The sequence below is a fragment of the Ischnura elegans genome, chromosome 9 (assembly GCF_921293095.1).
Source record: "Ischnura elegans chromosome 9, ioIscEleg1.1, whole genome shotgun sequence".
Classification (NCBI taxonomy): domain Eukaryota; kingdom Metazoa; phylum Arthropoda; class Insecta; order Odonata; family Coenagrionidae; genus Ischnura; species Ischnura elegans.
In genome coordinates this window covers 72,034,244-72,061,798 of record NC_060254.1, presented here as the reverse complement: position 1 = coordinate 72,061,798, position 27,555 = coordinate 72,034,244, and the positions used below count along the sequence as shown (strand labels likewise).

Sequence of the window (27,555 nt, the reverse complement as noted above, 5' to 3'; positions counted from 1 at the left end):
AGTACAATACAGCGACCACAAACACAAGCCTATTCATCTGGATGTGGAAACAGAATAAGCAGAGACCTACAGTGGAGCTGTGGATGTAGTGAAATGGAAGGGAAAAGGAATGTGCTAATGTTGTTAGGTCAGCAAGGAGTATTAGGGAGATTCTTTTGCCATGCATTGGGATCATGGGCGTACCCAGTGAGGGGCAGGGGAGGGGGGGGGGGCAGCTGCCCCCACCTAGAAGCAAAAATTGCAAAAGTCTTTAAGCAAAATCAGTGCTGAATTGAAACGAAAGTATTCAACAAATTTTCTTTAAACCCACGAAAAATGATACCTATGTATGTATTAGTATAAGATAGGTAACTAAAATAAAACTAGTTTTTCAAGGAAATAATCTCATGAACTAATAAAGCGCTGTTATAATTTTCTTAAAATGTTGGTTTCATTCACCTTTTCCATGCTGAAATGTCACAACTTGGCTTGCCCCCTCCCCCCCAATTATGATCCTGGGTATACCCTTCATTAGGATATGTCTAGCTTGGGTCCATTGGATGTTATTCACACAATTTCTATAAACAGAAAGTTGCTTTCGTGGCATATTCACATAGCTTCAAAAATTAATCTTGTGTTCACTCCATTCTCACCTTCAAAAAGAAAAACCAAACTAACATTACGCGTACAGTAAATCATATTTAGCAGCATCAAGAATTAAAATGTTCCTTATGGGTAGGCTACTGTTTAGGGTAGATTAACAGGGAAGCAAAATGGTCTATCTGAACCAACACTCCACAGGGTCTCCCACTGAACACCCTCTCCTAAGTTTGTCACATGACTTACTCGTCTTCATTTCATCCATAAACCCAGTACTCTTGCTTTACTTTCATTTTTACCTATTTCAGTACTTCCTCACCTCTCAGTAACCAAGTCCACCACACATTCTGCCCCTTCTTCAATTTATCCAGCTAATTTCTCCATTCACCTACCACTTCAAGCACTTTCATTATCCATTCCAATTATTTCATCATCTTCTCAACATCAATGAACATCTTGACTGCCTCTAGACAACTGACACCCCATTTCTTGCATAATATGCAACAACACCTACCAACACATCAAACACTGGATCAGGATTTTTTCACATTTCTAATGCCTTTGTTAACACACTTCCTCATTGGCAAAAGTCTTCTTGTCCAAAACTGTTCTTGTAATAATATTTGACTGATATACCAGTTCTCCTCCATAATAATGCCCAACAAAAACATAGATGATTCATCCAGCTTCAGCTTATGATATTTTACCATTATATTTTGTCTGGCCTTTCTTGGAGTCTTAAACAATATATTATAGTCTATAGCTATATTGTGTACCATCGATAAACAGCTATTTGTCAAATGAATAATATGAAACTGATTTACAGGCTCCAGATTACTAACTCCATCCAAATCAAATTAATTTAATATTCTTCAAATTTACTTTTTACTACATTTATTCCGGTAATTGCATCTCTAGCAAATCTCACTTTATCTGTAACTACCACAACTATCCAACTGATTTATCATGACAAAATCAAACTGCCTTTCATGTCAGTCCACTCTACCTCACTCTTCCTTTCACCCCATCTCATGAGTTCCCAGTTACCACCCATTTTCTTGACAAATACATTAAGTATCAATAATGCCTGTGAGTAGCCTTGTCTAACCCCTACCTTGTTAAGCTCCACCCTGACACTCAGTCTAAATACATATATTGTCTGAGCTAAAGAAGTCTGAACCATATGAATGCTACAAATGAGCCTTCTCTTCTGTGATGCCTTATATTATTGAGTCAGTTAATTAGCTCCAAACACTTTACTTTAAAAAATTCTTGAGCAAAATCAAGGAAAAATAAACATCTTAGATGTACAGCCAGCTCTTGTCATGGAGAATTTCACAAATAACCAGGGCCCGAATTACAGTGAATTTCCTTCTTCAGCATGGCATGACATTTTTCTACACTCAACTCGTTAGCCTTAAGCTCTTCCTACCCCTCCATTGCATGCTTGACATCTTTCCCACACCTATGGTTTCAGACATCACCGTACCCATAGTAAATACTCCAGCCACACCCTCTGACACCACCTCATTTCCTCAACAAGTTTTTTCTCCTTCCCAACCATGTCCAGCACTTCATTTCACCTTCACCAATCCTGCCCACTTCTCTAATCTCTTTCATTTGATCCCATAAATATGGATGCACACGAAAGAGGTTGAGAAGAGACTAGAGGCACCTCAGATGTGAGTACAGAAAAGAATGGAAAAGGTGATATCGATACCAATGTCAAAGCTAGTATGAGCTTGAAAATAACTGCTTCCTATTGCTTATTTCTTTCCTATAATTAGTTGCATGCCTGTATACCTGGGCCACCACAAAGTTTGAAAAATCTTTCTTTAAATTCCCCATCACCATTTTCTCACCCATTATCCGCACCCAAGAATGAAATGTTCTCCACTATCAATAATCTTACTGCACTCAAATCATTTCCTCTTTTCTTCCTGGGAAATGGTTAAGTGGAACATCCTATAATAAGTATATACACATACAAAGTTTCTAAAGAGGGAATAAATGATTTTTTTTCAATTTAATAAATACTCATTATCACAAATTGCATGATTTCTAGGTGTATAAATAACTGTAAAAAAATAAATGTTACATCTCCATGGGCAAAGTTTTTGATTATTTTTAGGTAATTCAGATGAATTACTGAGTTACAATGGTAATTTAATAATTTAATCTATAAAATAATGATAACCAACTTTTTTTACATCTGAAAAACTATTTTACCAACAAATTGACAAATCCCCATAGTACTTTTCGCATCTTTAATTAACTACATAATATTCCACATAACGTATTTCATATTCTACACCTATGCAGAAAAATAACATTCTCCCCACAATGGACCAACCCATGGAATGTCAGATAATCTCAAAGTATTCAAAGAAGAGTGTAAATTTTGTAGTTGGTTTACATTCACAAACAATGTGTATTCTAAATTAAAGCCATCCGAACGATTACTTAGCACTTCACGCAACTCTAAAGATATTGTAAACCTTGGTGTACGAGTTATACAGGGAGACGAAAGCATTTTTTTAAGCACCATCAAAGCTGGTGTTAGCAGATGTTGGTTGCATATTACAGCACAATTTTTAGCACGAATAATAACTTTCAGCATATCCATCAGCGACTTAACATTTTCAAAAGTTTAAACATAAAAAAGCTGACAGGTGAAGTGGGGTAGGAGTAGGAAACATGGGATGTAAATCATAGCAAAAAGGTTAAGAAGAATAGTGTAAATAGAGAAATAACCAAAGTTTTTCCGGTATTCATGTCGATAAATAGTGTCAGATTTGCAGCCACATCTACCTTTGGGGTGATTACAATTCAAACATCAGAATGTCAGCAAAAATGGTGAGTCTGACCAGACTGCAAAGCTAACAGCAATTTACCAATGCTGTATATGGACTCCTAAGTGACCCGCAATCACATGTGGCCATGAGCTTCCAGACAAGGGCCATACTCTGAGAGTCATTCAAGAATATCAATATCGTTTCCATTAATGTAGAGAATTGTCCCATCATAAAATCTGGAAGCTAATTATTTTGTCAGCAAGTGGCGGCTGACTTTTTCACTTCGCTTCAATGTGGCTGATGGAAAAAGGCTTAATAACCTAGCCCTGTACGATGCACCATCAAATCTACTCCTCATTCAGGTATTCTCCAAATTTAATTACACTTTCTACAGCTTCTCTATCAGTTAATATCTGAACTGAACTAGAACCAAGACTTCAAAGCATGGATTATAATGAAGTATGTATTGAATTCAGATAACAACGGAAAAGCTACAATTGTACCACAAATGATGTTCTAACATTTTTGAGTAAAATTAGCATATATAAATGAGAACTTCAGGCTTGACTTTGTGAAACCTCTCCATATTGGAAATATAGGAATAAAACTTTGTCAGGTTCACTATTACATTAATATGGGCACGACCCAGGTTTTACTCTTTTACTTCCAAATTAGTATACATATATGGTGATAAGAAATGTAGGCTTTGAATAATTTTAATTTCAGGGAATAACTATCGCTTGCTGAATTAACATAGGATTGAATTATATGCATGATGATATGCATATATGAATGATCAAAATCGAAGCAATGATTATATTTTGTAAAGCCAATTACTTATTTAATATATTAAGGTAGATTGTAATTTTCTTAGCTTTCTCCATGCTTATAAAGAGGTGACAGAAGAGCTTTGGCAAGTTCCTTAGTTGAGGTAAACTAGGAAGACTGCTAGAACAAATTGAAAACAGTTTTCAGACCCAGTTGTGTTATAACGAAAACCATGGTAAGGGTATGTTTTTTTTTCAAGTATAGGTATCCCTAAGAGATATCTGATTTTGTTTTCAGTTTTGCAACTGATTGCATGCCACAACTTAGTAGTATGCAATATATGACAAATGTTTCAACCTAAGTGCTTTCCATGGATATGACCAGGTCCCAATACCCACCTATAACAGAGGTTGGTAAGTGGTTCTACTGAGGGTAATGATTGCTATGGACCACTCACCTTAATGCATCTTATCCACCACAACCCCAGAAGTTTCAATAACTGATTTTCAATATGAATAATTCCTAATATTTGAAGGGGGCCCCTTGATAGTTTTCAGCTGGAAATGCAGAATAATTGCTATGTTCCTGCATTTTTCCCCCTCATGTTGCCGTTATAATTTTGCTGTTCCACAGACGAGCCTTTATAAACAACAAATCACCATTAACGTCTTCAAATTTGGCACATTTGATCTGATCAATCACACCAATGCATTCACAAGAACTCATGCATGTTAATGTATCACTTATCCAGAGCATTAACTCCCTCAATGAAAATATATTTTAAAAATTCATATGATTTTCAAGGTTCTTTCCTATCACAGTAACATTCCATAGTTGCAGCGAATATCAGTACTACAGTATGCGATTTTCATGAAGCAGGTGCCATGAGCTCATTTCGGTCATAAACCATGTTGTAAGTGATACTGAAAATAATCACTGGACATTGTACGAGAGTTAGACAATAAAATGAATTCATTCTGATGCTATTTCTAGAATAAGTATAATACAGAATATCCATCGCATCAGATTGTAGGATTGCAAGGACTACCAATGGAGGGAGATCCAGTGACCTAACAGCCTATAAAAAAATGTATGTGGAAAGTGATCACTTCCAGATACAAAATGAGTACACATCAAGTTCAAAGGATGGATAGTATTCAACCATTATGAATGTATCACGGTATTACATTCCAGCAATTAGTTGGCATTTTCATCAAAAATTTCCAAATGGGTAGCAAGTATTCAATTGAAAAATTGATTTAAGTCAATAATTAAGGCTCTGCAAGAGAAATCTCTTTCTAATATCCCTTTTCTGAGGCCTCATATGGCCTAAAGGATCATCATATTACGGAAGCTGTATAGAAAGATCATTAAAACGTTCCCATTAAGCAAACATTCCCGTCTCCAATTACAACAGTGAGCACTGCTTCAGATATGTCATTCCAACAATAATATCCTCACTTCTTAGAAATACGTAAAAATGGACAACATATTTGTAGCTGATAAATAAAGCACTTCTGACAGGCATAACACAACAGGAAGTCATAAGGAGCATATGTTCAATTTATGCCATGAAATGATGAGGATAACGACAATAAAATAGGCTAATAAATCCTCAGCTGCGGGATGGCTGCAATGAGTTTTCATTCTCAATTAAAATACAGTTAGCGTAAGCCAATACGTTACATTAACATCGTAATGTACTTCAGGTTCTGATGTATGATCCTGAATGCAATGGAAAAACTGCACACTTATTATTACAATTAGGAAATGCAGTTCAGACCAATACTTTCGTGAATGTGAAATTACCGCTAGATATGCTAATGAAGGCACACGCTGACTTAAACGGGCCTCACCCAAATTTTCAGACAAATTGCTCGAATGTAAAATATTTTTAAAGTTAGGCAGCTAAATGCAACTATGAAAGTTGATAAAATAACACTACGTCAACATTTTTCATCCAAATCTAAAATAGATTGCTAAAATTCTTCTCCCGTAAAATTATTGAAAACAACCGTTATAATCCGTACGATGCCGCGATTTTCCATTAACTGTTGCGTGAGAAATTTCTGTTCCTACACGTAAACGTTGAGTGACCTGGACATAACAGAAACTTCAAGCTTCGCAAGTACTCATTGACACATGGCAACATGATGGAATTGCCTACTCTGCATATTTGCCGGTCATAAACCGCACACGTAATCATAAGCCGTGCAGATGGAATTGAAAGTATATATCAAAGGACTAGAGGATATCAAAGAATAATTTAGATGCCACGTATACGTGATTAAGTTCAACATCAAAATACACGTCGACACACGAGGCAATTTTTCCAAACGCTTATGCCACCATTAAAAAACACAAAAATTACAAAGGGAGTCAAACCTTATATACAGGGCGTTAAAAATCAATACAAAACCAAAGGCCATTCTCAGTGAGGTCCATAAAAATCCATGCTTCTAATTTATTTTATAAAAGAATTTTGCCGCCTTATTTGAAAACAAAGACAAATCGAACAACATTTGTATTTAAGTGGATTGTTCAGTCAATACGTTTTAGGTAAATTAAGCCAAGAAAATCATTTAAAACTATAATTAATTAATACTGAGTGATCTAAAAGTCTTTCTAACGGCCTTTTAATTCGTTTTATTTAAATTATTAGCAACACTTTAAGTATTATGTTGCCACCTATAATAAATATAAAGAAATAAAAGTGTTATTTTCTACCACCAGAGGGAACACGTTGTCTTCCTTCCTCCTGATCACGTGACCTATTTCGGCAGCAAGTGTTTCGCGCCACGTTGTGTTAGTCACGCCGTTTTTGACGATAAATGAATTTAAAGCCGCTGTAGAGAGACGAATTTGCTTTTTAATATCACTTTTACTCGAACTACCTAAAATTCGAAATGGCAGAAATTGAGGATACTCACTTCGAAACGGGTGATTCCGGTGCTTCGGTGACCTACCCTATGCAGTGCTCTGCACTACGTAAAAATGGCTTTGTAATGCTAAAATCTCGGCCTTGTAAGATAGTTGAGATGTCTACTTCTAAGACTGGCAAACACGGGCATGCTAAAGTGCATTTAGTTGGTTTAGATATCTTCAGTGGCAAGAAATACGAAGATATATGCCCGTCGACTCACAATATGGACGTTCCGTTTGTGAAACGTGAAGATTATCAGCTTACTGATATTTCTGATGATGGCTATCTCTGCTTGATGGCGGACAATGGGGATCTTCGAGAAGATTTAAAGGTCCCTGAAGGCGATTTGGGGTCCCAGCTTCGGACGGAGTTTGATGCTGGCAAGGAGTTGCTCTGCACCGTCTTGAAGTCATGTGGCGAAGAGTGTGTGATTGCTATCAAGACCAATACTGCCCTGGACAAATAACTTATTGTTATGCTGCCATTATGCGGGGCTAACGAGAGTAAGCAGTGGCGATGCTTCAGCAGATGGCTGGGTGAGGTCCTCATCAGTGAATGTTCGGTATACTCCCTCAATATGTAACGGAATGGGAATCATGTCAAAGTTGTTTAATTTACAGTTGTGGGTTTTGTGTTTTCAGTAAAGTTAACTACTCGCGTCAACCTTTGAAATGATTAACAATAGCATTTCCAAGATTTTTTGTAGTTATGCTAATTTGATGTTCAATTATGCACAAAGGCACGGATTACCATTTGAAACAATCATCAAATCGGACATGAACTTTTGCTTCGCCACAGTGTTGTGCCTTTGAATTATTGTGTATTTACGCTGTGGAATTTCTATAACAAAATGCTTACGCTATTTTGATTTGTCAGTTTGTGCATAACGTAGGAGTAAGAGTTACTATATACATTTAATTCATGATTTACTGACGATCAATCACCTATGCAGTACTTGATGGCTTTGATGTTACAAGGAAAGTGAGATGGTGTTGTTTCCAGATGCACTTATCTTTTTACTTTTGTTCATTTTGTTTCTCCTCATGGTTTGGTTTTTATTGATGAAGTGGTGTGGGGAAGCCTGTTTCAGGTATTCAGAATTATTTGAAAGAAATGACATCGTTATTTTGCCTTTAAAATGTAAGTTCGTGAAAGCTTAATTTGCAGTGTGAATTTTGTGTTGAAGAATTTGGTGTGGATTATATACCCTGCTGAACATTGTGATGAATCAGCCTTCTTAATAACTTGCTCTTATGTCTCATTACTCCCATGTTTTTAAAAAGTTATATAGCATCAAAGGTTTTCATGTAATGAACTTGCATGCAATAAACAATTGAATCGACTGGAGGATTAGTCATTTGTACTTATGAAGTTCACCTTAACATCTCTAGGAATTCAAGTATTTTTCAGGGTGATTGCAATTAAGCCAATGAATCCTCAATTAATTGGTCTCGTTGCATTGGTTATCGTCGGCTGTAGGAGTTGTTAACTTACAGCATATGTGATGATGATGCTGTGGTGTTGACAGATCTAGTTGCATCCCAAGCAATAAATAATTGTTCTGGGATTTTTGTACCTTACCTGTGCAGGAATGGAATATGTATCGGTAAGTGGGTGAGTATCTTTGAGCTTGTAGGACTAGTGGGTTTTATAGTTTCATTGTCATTTTTGTGGGCTGTTCAACTCAGTAGTATCTTAATAAATCACATTGATTGGCTGTGTCGGGCACAATGTTTAGCTTCTCATAGTTAAGGTAAAAGTTTCTTCTCGCTATGACAGGATTGCATTTTAAGGTGGCTCATGCTTCTGGGTAGAAACATTCCCATCTCAAGTTAAACAAGAAATAGTGATATATTGCTCTGTATTTTAGTTCAGTAGCCCCTTATCTGCTGAATTGTCACAATTCAGTATCAATAGCTACGTTTTCTCAAATCACTTTCTTGATGGCTTCATGGAGAAAACTGCCTTATCTTTTGCTATAGCCTTAATTGCTTTGCATTATTATTGTTGTAACCTTCAGAATATAAGGAAGTCAATATTATGGAATCTCTTCAGCTAATCTCTTAATTTTTGAGTGGAGGAGTGGGACTCGCTAAAGGAACTCTTATTCTATGACATGTTGAGCTCCTTGTTTGTTCAGATGAGCTTATATTTCAAGGTCAGTGTGGGGCATGGTTGGTTATGTTTACCCTATAAGAAGTCGACTTCATGCTTAAAGTATTTAAATTTGGATTTCAAGGTCATCTTGAGGGCAAATTATTCCTAAGTGCATGTATACTTTCGCTTTTTTACATTCAAGGTCAAGAAAGAGGAAACAATTTTTTCTCTTGAAATTTGTTACAAATGCCCTTGTTATTCCTCTAAATGTCATTGTTTTTGTAAACCTACCTCAAATAATCGATTTACATTGCTCTAGTACTCTCAACAATGGCATTAATATCTTAAGGTCATACGTAAAATAGTTCCTTTCATAGTCTTTTTCATATTGTCTGTGTGAGTATTTCTAAGCCATTAATGCGGCCATCAAGGGGGGTGATTGGAAAGTGCTGTAAGTTAAATTTTCCAATGCTTTCTCAGAGATTCAAGGGTGTTAGCGCAAATATAAAACTCAAGGGATGTTTATTCTAACCTTGGGAATTTTTGTGTACTTTCAGCTTGTTTATATTCAGCCCAAAGTACTGAATCAAATGGGACATATATATCTGTATGAAGCAGTGGTGTAACTATAGGGGGGGATGAGGGGATAGATCCCCCCCAAATCCCCAGCTAAATAAATTAATTTAAAAGTATTGTCGTCTGACATGATACTTGCATCTGCTTAACGTTACATTTTAAGTGCCAAATTGAGGTAAAATGTATTTCCAGGAATGTTTTTCAAAAATCTTCCCGAAACCCCTATTACCTGGGGGGAGGGGTTGCCACTCCAGTCCATCCTATCCCCTCCCCCCCCAAAGCATATGCTTAGTTACGCTACTGGTATGAAGTATTATTTGTGTTTGCTGAACTCAATGATTGGTGGATGAATCAAAGTTCTATAAGTGTTGCTTACACTTGCCTGAAATTTGGCATTAATTATTGGGAAGAATCCATATTTTCAGTTAATTCCCTACATTGTATTCTATTCTTAATAAATTTCAACAAATTGCATTATTAGTTCAGAAGTTCACATCTCTGGTAATCACTCTCCTTAAAGAGACTACCCTCAGATATGAGGAGTGAACGGAAATTGAGATTTCATTGGGGGTAAATTTAGGAGGAAATGCAATATAGATTCATCACTTTTGAGTTCAAAGTTAGAGCAACTTTGTGATTACATCTCATTGATTAGTCTGTATGCTACTTCTCAATTAGCTTCACATGTGGAAGCCATTAAACTTAGAGCATAATATCTGTCCCGGGGTGCTGTGAATTTTGTAATAATCAATTGAGCTGGAATAACCATTTGAGGGTATTAATGTGAGTTTTTCCCTAGGTAGGTGTGCATTGAATTCTTGTATCATGATTGGAAACGAAGTTCTTGGAAAGATAAGCCAGTATGCTGTAATGAGTGAAATTTTGATTAATTTGTGATCAGCATCTTGCAAACCATGGCCGCAACTCAAACGAATTAAATCAAGCATTTGTCACATTTACTCATGTTGGGATTTGGCTTGTGCAGGCAGCAAAGGGAGCATCTGAACCTTAGTTCTATTAACGTCATGGCATGTTATTGGCTGTTGTAGGTAAGTGGCTATAATAATAACATTAGTTGTTTTATTCACTGTTGATTCTTTTGTGAGAACAGACAAGGCCTCCGTACGAGCTAGTTAATATTTGCTGCTAATGATACCTTTGAAGGGTATTCATAATCTATTAGAACGTCTTGTCAAATCACATCAGGTTTTGTTTGCCATTAAAAATTTCTAAATAGATTTTACTTTATTTAAAGTGCAGAGAAGGATAAAATCTCTTCTAGTCTGTAACCGTTCTTAGTTCTCACTGGTAACTCATCCCTTGTTGACAAACCATAGCATCTGTGAAGTTGTTGCTAAATATTACTGTGGTACGGTAAAGGCACATTAAGCATTAGGGTAGCTTATGTATTAATCATTGCTGCAATAATGGTAAAGTTTGGCTGCTGCAGCCAAGGGATGTAACATCTTTTTATGGTGAGCTTGATGAGGAGACTATTTTCACCTAACTTATTTACTAGGAGATTTGGTTTTACATCTATTTTTGGCTTCGGCCATGCGTCCTAAATTACCCTTTAAGTGGTGAATTTATTTACAATGTATACATACTTTGGGATGATTTATTAATGGGTAGATATTACATATATATCAGCAGTGTACATAGATCTTCATTTCAGGGGGTTCCTGGGGCCCCAACCATATATTAGCCCCAAGAAAACTACAATGAGCAACTCTTAACATTGGTTTGGTACACAAGCATTAACTTGGAGGGGAAGATGTCATTACTTTGGGATCATCCAACGGTTATGGTTTCTCTCTTAGTCTTTCTCACTCTTATCCTGCCTAGCAATAACTAAAGGTGATGAAGCAATTTTAATGGAGGGCTAAGATCAATGTACAATAAAAGGTCAACTCATTTTAAATTAGTATACCCAAATATCTATGAAAAGTAGTACGTACGGCAAGAGTTACTCTGTATGACATGGCCATGCCATCGTATTAATTTGATTCATGAATTCAATTCAGACTACAGAGCTTAACTTTTTCTTGTTGCCAGGGGCTGCCCTTTCCCCAATGCTTTCAAAACCAGTGAATCACATAGTACTGCTTGGGAACTTTGATTTCTGGAATTATGGTGAACCACGAGGTTATCTTGCATTAAAGGAAAACTTTTTTGGCCAGGGAAATAGCTGAGTTCTTTAGGGTTCTTTATTTGTCCAGTTAATGAACTCTGAATGTAGCTGAGTAAAGGAAATTGTGTTATCACAACTTGCTGCACATTACTAGGACAGAGTCTTATGATCATCCGACACCATCGACATTAAAAGGCCTGAGTGCTTAGTTGTGATTTCACACTTGTAGACCACTGAAAGCCTGCTGTAGCTAAGGAAAAATTCATCATGTTCAAGCTTTTTAATGTGCTATCTAACTAATTGAAAGAGTAATGTTTTCACAGTGGAAGTATGTGGTATCAAAATAACCCCTAAGTTTACAAATAGAAATTTTGCATTAATACCAGTAGCTTCAAATGGTATACAGTGGAACATCGTTAAAGCGAGTACGGGCTATAGCAAGACCCCCGCTATTACGAGAGATAGCCGATGCTCCGTCAATTGATCCTATAATAAGCAGGTTAAAAATTACGTTTTTACGAGGCCCTTTTGGTGTTGGCTCTCGCCATAGCGAGGGTTTCACCGCCGGAAAAACTTACACCAAGACTCCTTAATCTCTGTAATTGCTAGCGATCTGTTAGAAATGAAGTTAATGGAGTGCTCAGTCTCAAATTTATGTAGTAAACTGTCGTTCAATAAATAAGTAGTTAATTTTGGTGAAAAAATGTGGCATTAGCATTCGCGAATGCTTGATCCTCTTTTGTTCCTCGGGCGGCAGAAAGCAGTCGTCAGCATACCCGCACGTCCATGAGTTGCATGAATAGAAAGCATTTGATGGAACACACCATGGCCAAAAAACACCAAACACGTCTAAGCGAGAAAATAAAAATAAAGGAGTAATATGAGGTATATTGGCTATTATTTGCACCACCTCCGGTAAAGCGACAATTCGCTATAGCGAGTGTTCATTGGTGCACGGTGGGGTGTCGTTTTATTGAGGCTCCACTGTATTTAGTTTGAGAAGACTGTGTTTCTATAGCGATGAACGGTATATATATTTGCATAATAGCTCAGAACACCTGGTGTACAAGGGCTTTATGCCTTTTTAGCTTACGTAGATAATTTATTTGGATGTGAATTCCTGCGTATATTGAGCGATGCGAGTAAATGTTGATGGAAAGCCGTTAGATATCAATCTAATGAGACTAATTTTTTAAGATCCATATGTTTACCAAGAAACTTAGGAGTATAGCTTCACATGAATGACTTTATGAATGCTGACTCTTTAGTATCATATCAATGCAATGCTTTTTGACAAGAGAGAGTTCTGGTGTGCAGCGTGACTAGAGTATGGTAAATAATAGTAACAAGAGCTAATCTGTCACTTTGTCAGAATCACTCAAACTTATATCTATAAGTAGCTGTAAATTCACAATTAACAGTTGTAAATATTCACTCTCATCAATGATGAATGGAGCAGACTTTTTTAAAAACAGAAAGATAGTATAAATTATTTTTTTCTTTCTATTGTCATGCAAGCATTTAGTTTTTGAGCTGTTCTGTTCGATGTCTGTGAAGAAATTTGAAAATGGCCACCACTTCCATCCTGTACAACATATTTAAAGCTTCCAGACAATAATTAGTTGTATTATTAGGAGTTCTAATTTTGCACATCGAATGTCACTTGCAAAAGTTAGCTAACATAACATTTGGAGAATTGCATTTCTTAAAAGTATCAGATTTTGCCTCACTGTTGTAGTTTAATGTATCATCTATGCCATGTAGCATACACTAAGAAAGACATCAGAAGTGAAGATTGTTATCAGATTCTTATTGAATCAAAGCGACTGAGTCCTTACCCAGTCAAGATTTTAAATTCACATTCCATCGAATTGCTGACTTTTAATCACTCACCGTGTAAAGTACGCAGCCAAGCTCTCTACTTGAGAGTATACAGCCAAGTTACTGTGGGATTTGATCTTGTATTTTTTAAAGTTAAATTAATCTTTTGCTGGAAGACTATATTTATTGTCACATTTAGGGTTAGATGCAATGGAAGAAAAAAATCAGTGCATCGATGGACGGGAAATTATAATTCTAATCGAGTTCTTTGTAAACAAAATCTTTTATAATGCACAATCCCTCTCGCCTGGCAAATTTAAACCAGTCCCCTTTTACAAACGTTCATACCGTATATCTCCGAATATAGTCCCCCCCCCCGAATATAGTCCCCCCCCCCCCAATTTTGAGACCTCAGTTTTGGGAAAAATTTTAAAATGTAAAGGAAGGCAATTTTTCTGTGGTTAGCAAGTTAAGATTCTAGATTCGATAAAAACTATTATTTTCTGTGAAGATTAAGAACAAATCTGTTCACATATTTTCCATCACAACAAAATAACTATACCTAAAACATGTTGTGATCCATTGCATGTATCAGTAATTTATAGTTCCTTAACCAGATGTAATGAAGAAATGAGAAATTTTTTTAAGTATCCAAGGCTATTGTATTTTTTAAACCTTCACAAATTATTAATATTTTTGATTTCCAAATGACTACAGACAATGTCAATATATAAGCTTTAACTTAAAGCACATAAACAGTATTGCATTTGGCCCTGAAACTTCCTTTAGATCCAGTGTAACACACCCATCATAAGTCATCACAAATCCAAGTGACCTGAAGAATTTAGGAAATCTAAATAAAATTGTGTTAAATAAATTATAAAAATTATAAAAATATTGCTATCAAATGCCTGCTAAGCAAAACAATTTAACTACAGGACTTACAAATATCAAAGTAATAAAATTAAGAAATAAACTTTTTCCAACAAACATTAAAACTGAAAAAAAATTATATCAATTTTCAATGCCTCGTCGCGAATCATTGCATAAGTTACACAAAGAGCTTCTGCTCTGCCTTTGCGCACAAATTCGACGATATTTTCCTCTAATTCTTTGAATCTGCTGCATCGAGACCCCCGAAATGACTTCCGCGATGTATTAGCGCTTTGCTAGCGCTGTAAATACTATGATTTACGGCGTATTCTGCAACGGCTATTTTTAAATTGGCATCGAAACTCCGTCTTTGAAGGCCTCTAATCTGCGGCAGGATTGATCCTCATCTTTCTACTTGATCCATCACCTCACTGTTGAACGTAAAATTATTTTTAATAAAGAAAATATCGCGGAAATAATTGCGAAACGTTATGCGACGTAATTTATCGATCCTATTTACCCTGACGAATTGAAGATATTCCTCAATAAATTGATTACATTTTCGATGCTGAGTCGCTGTATTTCGATCAAATGCAGTAATGCCGGCGCTTCTGGTTTAAAGTCGTCGATTATTGCGCCTTTTCAGAAACAAATGCATCACCTATTGCGCATTCTTGTTCTGTGAAAGCGGTAAAGGCAGTGGTTGTAAACACGAACCGCACGGGCACATGGACGTATAGTAGCTACGGACGCAATGAAATGCTAAATCGTCACGAAAGGTTCACTTTATCTGTTTATTTTTCGCAATTATTTAAATCGTGTAGTTATTAAATGAGCGACGGGTACATATACTATTGATTCAATTCTAGTGTTCGATTAATGTAATGATAGTGTGTGTTTAGTTTTCATTTTAATTATTTACTGTTTTGCGTCATTAAGTGATCAGTGTCGATTGAATTATTCTAACAATACTTTTCCAAGAAAAATTAACGGCTACCCGATGGATTCTGTGAAAACGCATATTCGATATGCGATTTGAATCGGAATAATCGTATCTGTACAACATTTGTGGTAAAAATTGTCTTAATTTCCGGTAAAACGTGGCAGTATTTACTAATATCTCCGATTATAATCCTCATAAATATACTCAAAGACTACGAGAACATTAGCCATTATGCCGTTATTTATTACTTTATGGTCACCTTTAGTATGCTAAATTGGATTACACTCGATTATAGTCCCCCCCCCTTACTTTTCCGCGGCCATTTTTGGAAAAAAAGGGGGGACTATATTCGGAGATATACGGTAAATTGGGATTCTTAACAGGGTAAGCTACAATTAAACAAAGAGCTGAAGTTCTACGTTCATCACAAAGCATTTTTTATTTTTCATTCTCAATAAATTCACTGTGCCTTGATGACCTTTCTCCTGGATGTTACTTTAATTTTCAGCCACTTTCAGCACCAAAGTATAATTTAAGCTATCATTACAGGAAAATATTTCCTTTTATAATGCCTAAAAATCAGTGAAACGAACTTTGGATTGGTTTAAAGTTGGATTTAATGAAAGGAATTAGAATGTGATCATTCACAAGCATTGTTTTCCATGTGGGAACTATTAACTAAGCTGATGATATGAAAATATGAGCCAGCAGTTACTGGAAAGTTTTAAGCCTGAAATTAAAGCAAAAAATAAGGAAATTCGTGCGAATAGCTGTATACCATAATACATATAACCTTACGCTACACTTTTACTTTCTACAACACTCAATTAAATGGCCTTGATCTTGATCTACTTCTCTAAATTTTCACATGGAGCACTCAGAGCTGTTAATCCAGATGGGGTTGGATCGACTCCCAGCCCAGCCGGTGTGTGATGAGCTAAGGGGAGCGGCATTTAAAGGATACATTCTTATGGTTATCTCAAATAAATTACTTGACTCTGTACATCTGCTGTGTGCTCATTACTAAAAGTGATTACGATTAAATTCATAACACTTGTCAATATTATAAATTGAGTTTAAAGGAAATTCTTTCAATCTTCACTTTTTCAGTTAAGTGAATTATTCCAATAAACTTGGGATTTTTAAATTCTTTCACTTAGGATAAATCCTTCTGAATATGTCACGTAAATATGTGTGAATAGCCACTGTTATTAAGGATGTAAATAGGAAGTGGCTAAGCATCTTATAGATCGACTGAAGTCTTAATGGATTTTTTGGTATATTAAAGAGCCAATTATTAATTTCAATGGTTTTAATCTAAAATACCATGGTTTTAATTTAAGAGTCAATGGTTTTGCTGCATCATAGGAATTATTATGAAATCATTGCTGAAGTGGCACAATGATGAATTATTGTGAGCCTAGTGGGTTGTAATTTTAGATCCCCTCTTGCAGTTGTTATTGATTCTAGATGGAATGGCTTCGCAAGCATTTTTCAAGAATAGAAATAGAAGCAATAGAAATATCTAGTGATGGGTCGATTCCAAAATGTTAATGATACCGATTATATTGATTCTGATGCCATATGCTCCAAGAAAAATATCACTTAATTCCAGGCAACAAGAAAAAAATGCAACTTTAAAAAAATGATTACTCTGTGAAAGAATCAGTTGACAAAAACATCTTTCATATCATCACTATGTAATTAAAATATAATATCTTAATTTCAAAACAGAACATACCTGAAAACTAGTGTTACCTCATAGATATTACTTTAGAATATTAGCACTCATGTTTAAATTTCAAATAAAAGTATCTCTTTTAATATCTATCTTTCATTGTAAATATCTTATCATTATCAATAATGTCTCACAAATTTAAACTCCCTTTAAAGATTTTAAATTTTTGCTCAGAAAGCAAAGCATCTTCACTCTGTCAGGATCAAGGCTGTTGCATTTTACATCACATATTTTTCCTGCCAAACTAAAAAGTCTTTTACTGAACACAGTGGATGGCGGCATGGCAAGAAACTTTTTCGCTACTACTTTCAGCCTTGGGTGGGAGATGCTAGTCTTCCAGTATTTCCCAGGGAAGTAATTTGGTGGTGCATTCATCCTGATGAATAAGCTTCCACTTCAGCTTCAACAGTGTTTGCTGCGGTGACTTTGGGTACTTTTCCAAATGCATCGCTGTATCTTGACCGTATACCTGTAACAGGCTCCCTAGTCTGCATTTGCTCCTCTGGAAGTGTAGTGCCAGTTAGAATCTATATGTTATATGTTTTGTTATTACGATTACGTGGCGCAAAAATTCAAATGACTGTTGGAAACGCGATCGTATATAAATTTGTGGCTTGAAGTACTGCTGGAATCCGAATCGATTTTTCACCTTGGCAAGTGCTCATTTTCGATTCCGGTTCTTGGTCAAGAATCGAGGAATTGAACCGACCCATCACTAGAAATATCATTTTATGGAGGTTCATGACATGTAGAAATATCATTGAAAATGAATCTAAATGAATTTTTCTATCATGAAGTACTGAGATCATGAGGATCACTAAGTCTATCATCTATGCCTAAACGAATGGTTCTAGGCACTGTTGGTGGGGATGTAGTGACTCTGTGGTTGGTCACCATTATAGGCATGACTGTCAAGGTGCTAAGCATTGTGACTGCAAATGTTACTCTTTCATGAAAGCTAACACACTGGCCTCACTTAGAGTAAATTTGGGTTGAAAATGAGGCTGACAAAATCCTAGCAAAAGTGGCGTAAAACTTGTGGTTTCAGGAGTATCCACTCATGAGTTTAGATGGACTAGTTAATTTTGAATCCTCATGGAGAAAATTTAGAATTTTTTTTATACCTAACTGGGTTATTTTTGCTGCTCCAGTAGATTTTCATGGTAAAATAATTTTCTATTGCTCTTATATTCATATTTTACATGTTGACTGCCATGCCATTCATAGTGACCAGTAATGAAAGTTCCCACCACACCATGCCAGTGATATTAAACTGGCCGCAAAGCGACAAAATCCCAGTGGAACTACACCATAAGTGACCAAGACCATTTGTTTAGAAATGGATCAAACCCGAAGTAGTTATTATTACTGCAGTACTTCTAAACTGAAAAAAAATTATTTTAAATTAATTTAAAATAATATTTTAAATGTCATTAACTAATGACACACAACACAAAAAATACACCAATGGTATTATTGGAAATATTTGCTAAAACACCATGTCGGTGAATATGTTGAGTATACTAGTCATCAGTGGTGTCATGGTACTGGTTAAGAAAATACTAGAAGTCAAATAACCTGGTGCTTCAAAATTTCTAATTCATACATTCATAAATAAAACAAAACTTTCTTTTAAAATATGCAGACGTAACTTGTAATAAAAAAGACATACAGATTATTATTTTACTAGGAAAAAAAGTTACGGAAAGTGTGTTCCGGCATTGCTAATTTTGACATGACACCACTGCTAGTCATGCATTAGATGGTACATGATAGCTATTTGTGCATTCTTGGATTTGATTAGTTTCTTAAGTTAAAAGATACATATTATTTTACTTTAATCAGAATATTGAACATTACCAAGGTTTTTAATTATTCAATCAAATATTCCAAAACGCAATATTTACTTATTTGATAAATGCAATTACACTAAATTTGGCGAGATGCTTAATGACTCCTACACGAAATTTGTAGCTACATCAAAGAACAAAAGAACAGATGTAACATGGAAACACTTTTTAGAAATTCTGCGCGAAGGAATCAACGAATATGTTCCGCAAAAACTGAAATGTGATAATAAGGAACCACGCTGGTACAACAACGATGTCAGAAGGGAACTTAGGAAACAGAGAAAACTATACAACGTGTACAGAAAGTCCATTAGGTTACGTAATAAATCGAAGGAACTTGAAGCTAAAAAAAGTTACGCTGCACAACGCTCAATAACTAAGAAATCAATGTGAAAGTTCAAGAAAAAAGTACTCGGCGAATTACTCAAAGAAAATTCCAAATCCTTTTGGTCATACACAAGAGAGCTTCAGGGAAAACATTCAACCGTTGATTCGTTATTTGATAAAGATGGTAAACTTGTCACTGGAAATATTGACAAAGCTAACACATTAAACTCCCACTTCGAAAGTGTATATGTACTCTACTGAGGATACTCAATTTAATTTAGACATCCCATATACTGAGGAATGATTGGAAGAAATCTCTATACAACGTGATGGGATATCTAAACAACTACAATCCATTAAGAATAGTAAATCTCTGGGTCAGGAGGGAATACCTGTGCTTGTCCTCAAGGAGTTAGTTCCACAGGTCGCACCTTACTTAGAGATAATATTCAAGAAGTCACTATCAAAAGGAAAGTTACCGCTAGACTGGAAAATAGCAAGCGTTACACCCATATTTAATAAGGGAAACAGACATGACCCAGGCAACTACGGTCCAATTTCATTAACATCGATCGTAGGCAAGATACTTGAGCATATCGTCGCTAGCAATATCATGACTTTCTTGGACAGAAGTATCTTCCTCCATGACTGTCAGCACGGATTCAGAAAAGGTAGATCATGCGAAACACAGCTCGCGCTCTTTCCACACGATGTTCTAAAATCTGGTGAATCAAAAAGACAAGTTGATGCATTATTTCTAGATTTTTAAGAAAGCTTTCGACGCGGTACCTCAATACAAACTTTTATTCATATTACAGTCATGCGGATTAAACAAAAAAGTTGTAAACTGGATACCCGATGTTCTCAGTGATCATAATCAAAACATAGTTTTTGACGGAATTAGCTCTGATGGAGTAAAAGTTACATCAGGTGTTCCACAAGGAAGCATAATCGGCCCCCATGTTGTTCATTATATACATTAATGATCTATGCTCCCGCATTAGCAGTAAAATATGTTTATTTGCTGACAACGCTGTCATCTATCACGAAATTAGTGACTATGATATTCTATCATCGGACTTCAACAACGCTCATTTTTGGGGCCAAGAGTGGGGACTCGAACTTAATCTGAGCAAATGCATGTCGGTACATTTCTGGAGGAATTCGTCCAACTATAACCATGTGAATGCAGTGGATGGTATTAACATAAAGGCAACAGACCAAGTGAAGTACCTGGGAGTTAAGATAACCTCGAACCTCTCGTGGGGAACACATATAAGGAATATCTGTGGCATGGCCCTGAAGAAATTAGGATTCGTCAAGCGTATTGTGGGAAGATTTTTGGATGAGAAAGTGAAAGAAAGGTGCTATTTCGCACTCGTCCGTCCGCACCTTGAATATGCAGCGAGCGTATGGGATCCGGTACAGAAAGACTTAATCCGCGAACTAAACAAAATACAAAGGAAGGCTGCGCGGTTTGTCAAAAACCGTTACGGGCGTACAGACAGTGTTACACAGATTTTAACTGAATTAGGCTGGAGACTCGGAGGCTGTGCGCTAGGCTTAGATTGCTTGAACAATTGAGAATGGATATCTTTAAGAGCAACACAGAGAACATAATATTAGAGCCACACTTTATTTCCAGGCCCGATAGAAGCGATAAATTAAGAGAGATGTTTTGCCGAATGGATAGATATGGGAATTTCTTTTTCCCCCGAACCAGAAAGGACTTAAATAAATGCTAGTCCCAACTTCGAAGAGCATTTCATTTTTTATGCGTAGACCGCTGGTGACCTAATACCCCCTACCACATGCCTTTTAGGTGGCTTGCGGGGTATTATGTAGATGTAGATGAAGGTTGCAATACATCTTTAGTCTGGACATCGCCCTACATTACTTCTGGTGTTTTTAGTTCCCTGTTTATATCTGCCTGCACTGCATCTAATATGCTTGCTGTGAATTCAAGGTGCTGCCTGAAGATTGCAAAGTAGCTGTTCTCTTTTACTTTTTCATCCGCGAACCTTTGTATGACAAACTTCATGAATATCTTAAACATACCAAAGCATTTTACAAAAAAGAAAACAAATGTCTGTTGCTGAATTGGAATATTGCATCAAATAAGCCCTGTGAATTTAATGAGAGCATCGCCACTAGGGCTATGGCAGCCCTAACAGACTGCTCATTCTATCACTCAAGGTAGAACGTATCATCATAGTCAACTGCCCTAAGATTTGTGTGATGCAGCTCTCCATTCTTCTCTCCTATTTGCTGGCCTTTTCATAATGACTTATGTATTCTCTTTTACATCCTTCATAACCTCTCCTATGTAACTTATTCCAGGTCGTTTCTTGCCCTTCTTCCCTTCCACTACTAAAAGAACTAAAAATATGAGTTATGCCCCTTAGCACTTGGGCATATTGTTATTCAATGAACTACCATCCGAAGCTAAGAGAATAAAAACCCCCATGTCCCTCTTCAAATGAGTTACTTTTGGAAAACTCTTTTATTCTCAGGATGAATTTTTTCACGTATAACATTTTTTATTTGTGCTGTTTTTGTACCTCACTTGACATGTCGCATATCTCTAAAAACAAATCACCAGGAAAATGAGTGATAAATGGTAGCTATGTTACAGCTCTAAGACAGCTGCAAGAGCTTGTTTCGCTATAGGAATGGACCACTTTGTCCCAGAGGTGTGCAATGTTCATCAGGAATTTAACCATTTTCATGAAGAGTCATCATAATTCATGGTGCTAGTAACTGGAAATCAGTTTGTTCACGCAGACCTAAAATTGCTATCGATTAATAGGTTAGATGGAATATTAGTTTTGGTAACACTTCATGACTTAGGGTATATGGAAGGGAAAACATTGGGATGAATAAAAGAATGCTCCCTTTGCAGTCATTTCCTCATAAGTTAAATTAACTGAGGAAGTTGCCACTCACTTTCTTGAGTTGGAGATGTTGTTAAAGGTCTGGGACATTGACTTGTTCAGGTAGAACTGTTTCGGGATGTGATTTGGTTTCAACCTATGGGTGGCTGTACCTGGAGTAGATGAGAATTAATCCTGTCAGTGCAGCTCCAGGGGTCATAGATCCTTTCACGACGTGGTGTAGCCCTAGGGAAATGATAGGAACATGTAGATACCAAAATACCTTTATGTACATTTAGGCACCTAAATGAATCCACTGAAGCAGCTAAACAGGCCATTTAGGCAGGTTACACCGGCCATATGTAGACAGCTACATGGGCCATGTAGGTGGCTACTAGCCATAGCCATCTATGAAGGCTATTACAAAGACAGTGTAGCCATCTGAGTGGGCACTTCCTTTTGGAAATAATTGTGAGGAATTTAAAAATACATTTTTATACAAATAATTTTGATAATTATTTTTGTTGAGCATGGTGGCCCAGTTATAGAGCATTTTGAGGCCTCCACTGCAAAAACACTCAACAATTGCCCACCAAATCAAATCCCCTCATCTAGTAGCCCAACAATACGAATCCGCTCAGCTGGCAGTATCCGGAGCATAAACGCTCACCTCCAAGCTTGGAGAATAGGAGATGAGCGTTTATGCTCCGGACACTGCCAGCTGAGCGGATTCGTATTGTTGGGCTACTAGATGAGCAGATTTGATTTGGTGGGCGATTGTTGAGCGTTTTTGCAGTGAAGGTATGGATTTGGCTCTTGGCCAATGAATCCTAAGAGTTCACATCAAGTGAAGCTATGAACAACCAAAACAAAGACCTAGTTTGTATTACATGGTGGGCAAGAGAAAGGAACTGTTGACCTATTTGCTTTGAAACGGTGAAATGCTTATGTTAATAAATGTTAAATAAAATGCTCCAAAAGCCATAACAAGTTACACTTATCCGTTTCACACTGACCCGGAATTTGCTGCAATGGTTTGCAGAATGGAAAGGTTGCAGCAAATTCCGGGTCAGAGTAAAACGGATAAGTGTAACTTGTTATGGCTTTAGGAGCATTTTATTTAACATATACCTGTCAAGGCCATAGAGCTCATTTCTTCATATTCAGTGCTTATGCCAATAGTTTATCCAGGGTGAGAACTACCCTCACCTATTGAAATGAACCCATGGGTTGATGCATTTAAGTATAAATATTTTATCTATGCCCTGATATGCAGCCCAGTGACCTTTAGTACACTAGCAGGTAAACTCAATAAATTTCCCAAAGTACTGCATGGAACTAATAACTTGGTATGCAGTCAAGCACACAGGGGCAAGTTACACACGCCAAGGATGAAATTTGCTATGAAAAAATCATTTGGCTTAGCCAGGATACAAACCTGGATCTCCTGATTGCCGGTCAGATATGCTACCAGTTACATCATCATCTTCCAAGAATATAACTTGCACGTGACTTCGTACAAAGTTCCTTGTTCCATGCATCACTTTGGAAAGTTTGTTGAGCTCATCTGCTAAGATACCAAGGGTCACTGGGTTGCTTATAAAAGTATACATTAGCTTAGGCAAAATATTTACAGTATTTCAATTAACTTATCTTGAAGAGGATCAAAAATGAGCCCTTCACTGATTTAGGCCCAGTGATCCCCTAAGGTCTCATTTCAACAATATATCTCTCCTCCTTGTAGAGCAATATGGGAAGGATGCAGAAAATTCATGACAACTATTTTCTCCAAGAGACTCGCAGAATACTGGGGATGTCATCATTCACATTATTTTGTAGTTTCTTCTCTTATTATTAAGGAAACCTGGAATGTTTTGTGCATGGGGAAATTATATTAGGCTTTGTAAACCTATGGTCATGTTTGTGAAGTTAATCTTATTCTGTATACTGCATTCTGGGGCAAAATGTTCAAGTTATCCCAACATTTCATTACTTAGAGACCATTAGAAAGTGATGGTTTGATTCATGTCCTCCAGCATTTTTGTCAATTTCGCATCTTTTTCTTAAGCCATTGTCAGATTATGCTTCGGTGCATTGACCCTAAGCACTCCACTGTTGGTTATAGTTAAGCACATGGAAAATTCAGTTTCACTTAGCCATGTTTGAGATTTCACTGGTGTTCAACCTCTTCCATCCACCAGAATTGCCTTTGTATGCAAGGTAAATGATTTTTGTGAACGTTCTGCTCCTGTAGCAGAAAAACTGGAGATACCTCCCTATAATTAACTACAAATGCTATCAGCCATTAGTAAGCATATATGTATGATGGAATTATTTTAATATGCCATTTGTTGATTTACTCTTATCATCCTCTTCTAGAGTTGCACCTTGGCATGTAAGGTTTGATAAGCCAAAGATTAATACCATTGCAAACACTACAGTCAAATCAATATCACCTAAAATCTCTATGCTGTTAAATTTTTGAAACCCTATTTCTATAAAGTGCATCATCAAAGCTGAAGAGAAATAGTATTTAAGAAAAATAATTTAATTTATGGGGTAAATAATGTTGGGTTTACGTTGTTAACAAGAGTTGTAATGATTATTTATTCTTCATCATTATCATCATAAGTCGGTAATCCAAAGACTGGTTTGACACAGCCCTCCACTCAATAGGGTAGTTTCCTTCATCAAAGAAAACGAAAGGCATTGATTGCAATTCGTTACCCACCATTAGTGTATTCATAATGTACAAAACATTTTGTTTCATAATACCCAATTTAGACAAATGGGAACAGTCAATTTTAACTGCATTTGAAAAAAGCCGGATTGGCGCCTATGCGATGCCACTCCACGTGACGTCACAGGGACCTAGTTTCTATACGAGCAGATAGGAGTTTTGCTTCGTCTGAGATTACCAATGCATGCATGAGGCACAGAGCTCAGGGAAATATGTCTTAATAATCACCTATTAAAACTGCCTTAGGTCGGAAAGTTTCCCTCCTTTGATAATGTATTAATAATCCTTATTTAAGCCAAACGCTACCTGCTGGCAGGGTACTCTGCTCCCTGCTAGCAGCCTGCATCGCAGCGGCACACATACTCTCCCCCCAAGGACACCTCACACGGCAACAGCAGGAACCAGAATGACGTCACACAGAGTTTTCCCAGCATTCATACTTAGCCGTGGCGTTTTCGCGCGCCTGAAAATTTTCACTTTTCATTTAATTGCGAAAAATAGATATCGTCATTTAAAAATCTAAAGGTGTGAAATGCGTACTCCAGGAGTAATATTCTTTCGATTTAGGCAATAAAAACGTATGTAATGGGAAACCACCCTATTCTCCTATTGGCGAATCTTTTAACACTAATATAATTCTTCTGTTTTATCAGGCTATAGAGTGTCATGATGTTAAGTTGTCTTTCTTCCTGAGGCTTTCAAGAGACTTCTCTTCTATTCTTCTTCAAACTTTTGCATTAATCACATGATCCATCCCTTTGATCTTAATAGTTCTTATTTAACACCACATATTGAATTCTAAAATCTTGAATTCTCCGTTGCTGTTATTTTCTATGCCTCACAGCCAAGAAGGAATGTGCTCCAAATATAAGTCTTAATGAATTACTTTCTGACCTCAAGACTTGTATTGCCAACTGGAGACTCCTCTTCTTGCAAAATGTCCTCTTATCTTGGACTATTCTACTGGCTATTTCCTTCCTCCTTCATCTATTGATTGTCACGGGACTACCCGAGTAGGACAACTCCTTCATCGCCTCAATTTTTTAGTTTCACTTTAACCTTGATCTTGGCTTCATCTCCTCTGGTACAAACCAATATCTTAATTTTGTTTACATTGATTTTCAGTCTATACTTACCCATAGCCTCTCCCATATTTATTACAATTTTCTTCAGATCTCTCTGTCTGCGCCATGTCTTCTACGTCATCGGATAATGGTAGCATGCCAATGTTTTCACTATGGATTTTCTCTCCTGGCACTTCCTCTTTGATATCACTAAAATGAAAATATCAGATGAAAACATTGAAATTACAGGAGGCAGAAAACACTGTTGTGTCACTCCTTTCCTTACTCTTGCTTCTTCCCTACCCAATCCAGATATTACAGCTACCTGGTTTTATGTATAAATTGTGGATAATACTCTGGTCATTGTATATGTAACACTCCAATTTCTTTCATGATTGCAAGTGGTGCATTCCAGTCGGCACTATCAAAAGCTTTTTTTCTAAGTCCACAAATGTGATGAATGTTGGTCTGTTCTCTCTGTCCTCATCTAAGCAGCCTTAGCACCAATATGGCATCTCTTGTGCCCTTGTTTCACTTAAATCTGTATTGGTCTTCATTTAGAAACCGTTCTGCTTTCTATTCATTTATCCTGTAGATGATTCTTGTCTTTATTTGCAATGCATGCACTGTCAGGCTTATGGTTCTAAAATCTTCTACTTTTTTCAGATCTCTTTTAAGGAATAGGTATGAAGATGTTCTTCTCTAAGTCCATTGGTATATTTCTTGATGAGTAAATGTCACTGATGGTCTTTAGAGTTGAGTTAATGTCTTTTCCCAGCATATTTATTGATCTCTGCAGGTATAAATTCCAGGTGCTTTTTATTCTTACGCTACTTTTGTTTTACTTATTGATGATTGTCATCTAATTGAGGTTTTCATATGCCAAACACTATAACCTATATGCACCTGATTATGCACACGGAAGACAGTGCCATCTTATGATATAAAAAAAGTAAAAATTGTGGTTCTGCAATGTGGCTCAGCAATCAGGGCGGCCCTGCAAGAGAGGGTGGGAGCTCCCAACCATAGGTATCTTCTGCTGACCAATAATCGGTACACTCCCTCACATTTCCTTATTACCCAATCACATGTAGTTTGCTTAACCTTTTCCCTACTATACACGTATATATAAGTTTGTACGTTTCCTGACCTGTGAGACGACGGCCATATATTTACGTATGAGATTTTCCTGTCCAGGATAACGAAAGCCATATATATAAGTTTTCTAGCTCTCCCCCTTTTAGGACGGTCGGGGGTTTACGTCGTCTTTGTCTCGGGACCCAACCCTCCGGAGTTTAGAATTTACCCTCGAAATGCGGGAGCAGGTATAACCCCTCTTAGCGGTAAGGGACAGCGGTCGTACAATTGTTTATCCAGTCAGTTTTTGAAATAAATATTTGTTCATTTCTCATAAAAAATAAAATAAGAATTTAATTATTTGTCTTTTGAGCAGCATT

The 27,555-nt window shown here is 36.7% G+C and overlaps 2 protein-coding genes across 3 annotated transcripts in view; both read left to right on the top strand.

The window, feature by feature from the left end:
* The window catches only part of LOC124166045 (GTPase-activating Rap/Ran-GAP domain-like protein 3), a 665,374-nt gene that overhangs the window by 151,603 nt on the left and 486,216 nt on the right, over positions 1–27,555 (top strand). The gene's annotated exons all lie outside the window — the stretch shown is intronic.
* Positions 6,890–8,407, top strand: LOC124166046 (eukaryotic translation initiation factor 5A). Its single transcript, XM_046543639.1, has one exon. It carries the CDS (start codon positions 7,049–7,051, stop codon positions 7,529–7,531), a length of 483 nt encoding a protein of 160 aa, XP_046399595.1. The 5' UTR covers positions 6,890–7,048; the 3' UTR covers positions 7,532–8,407.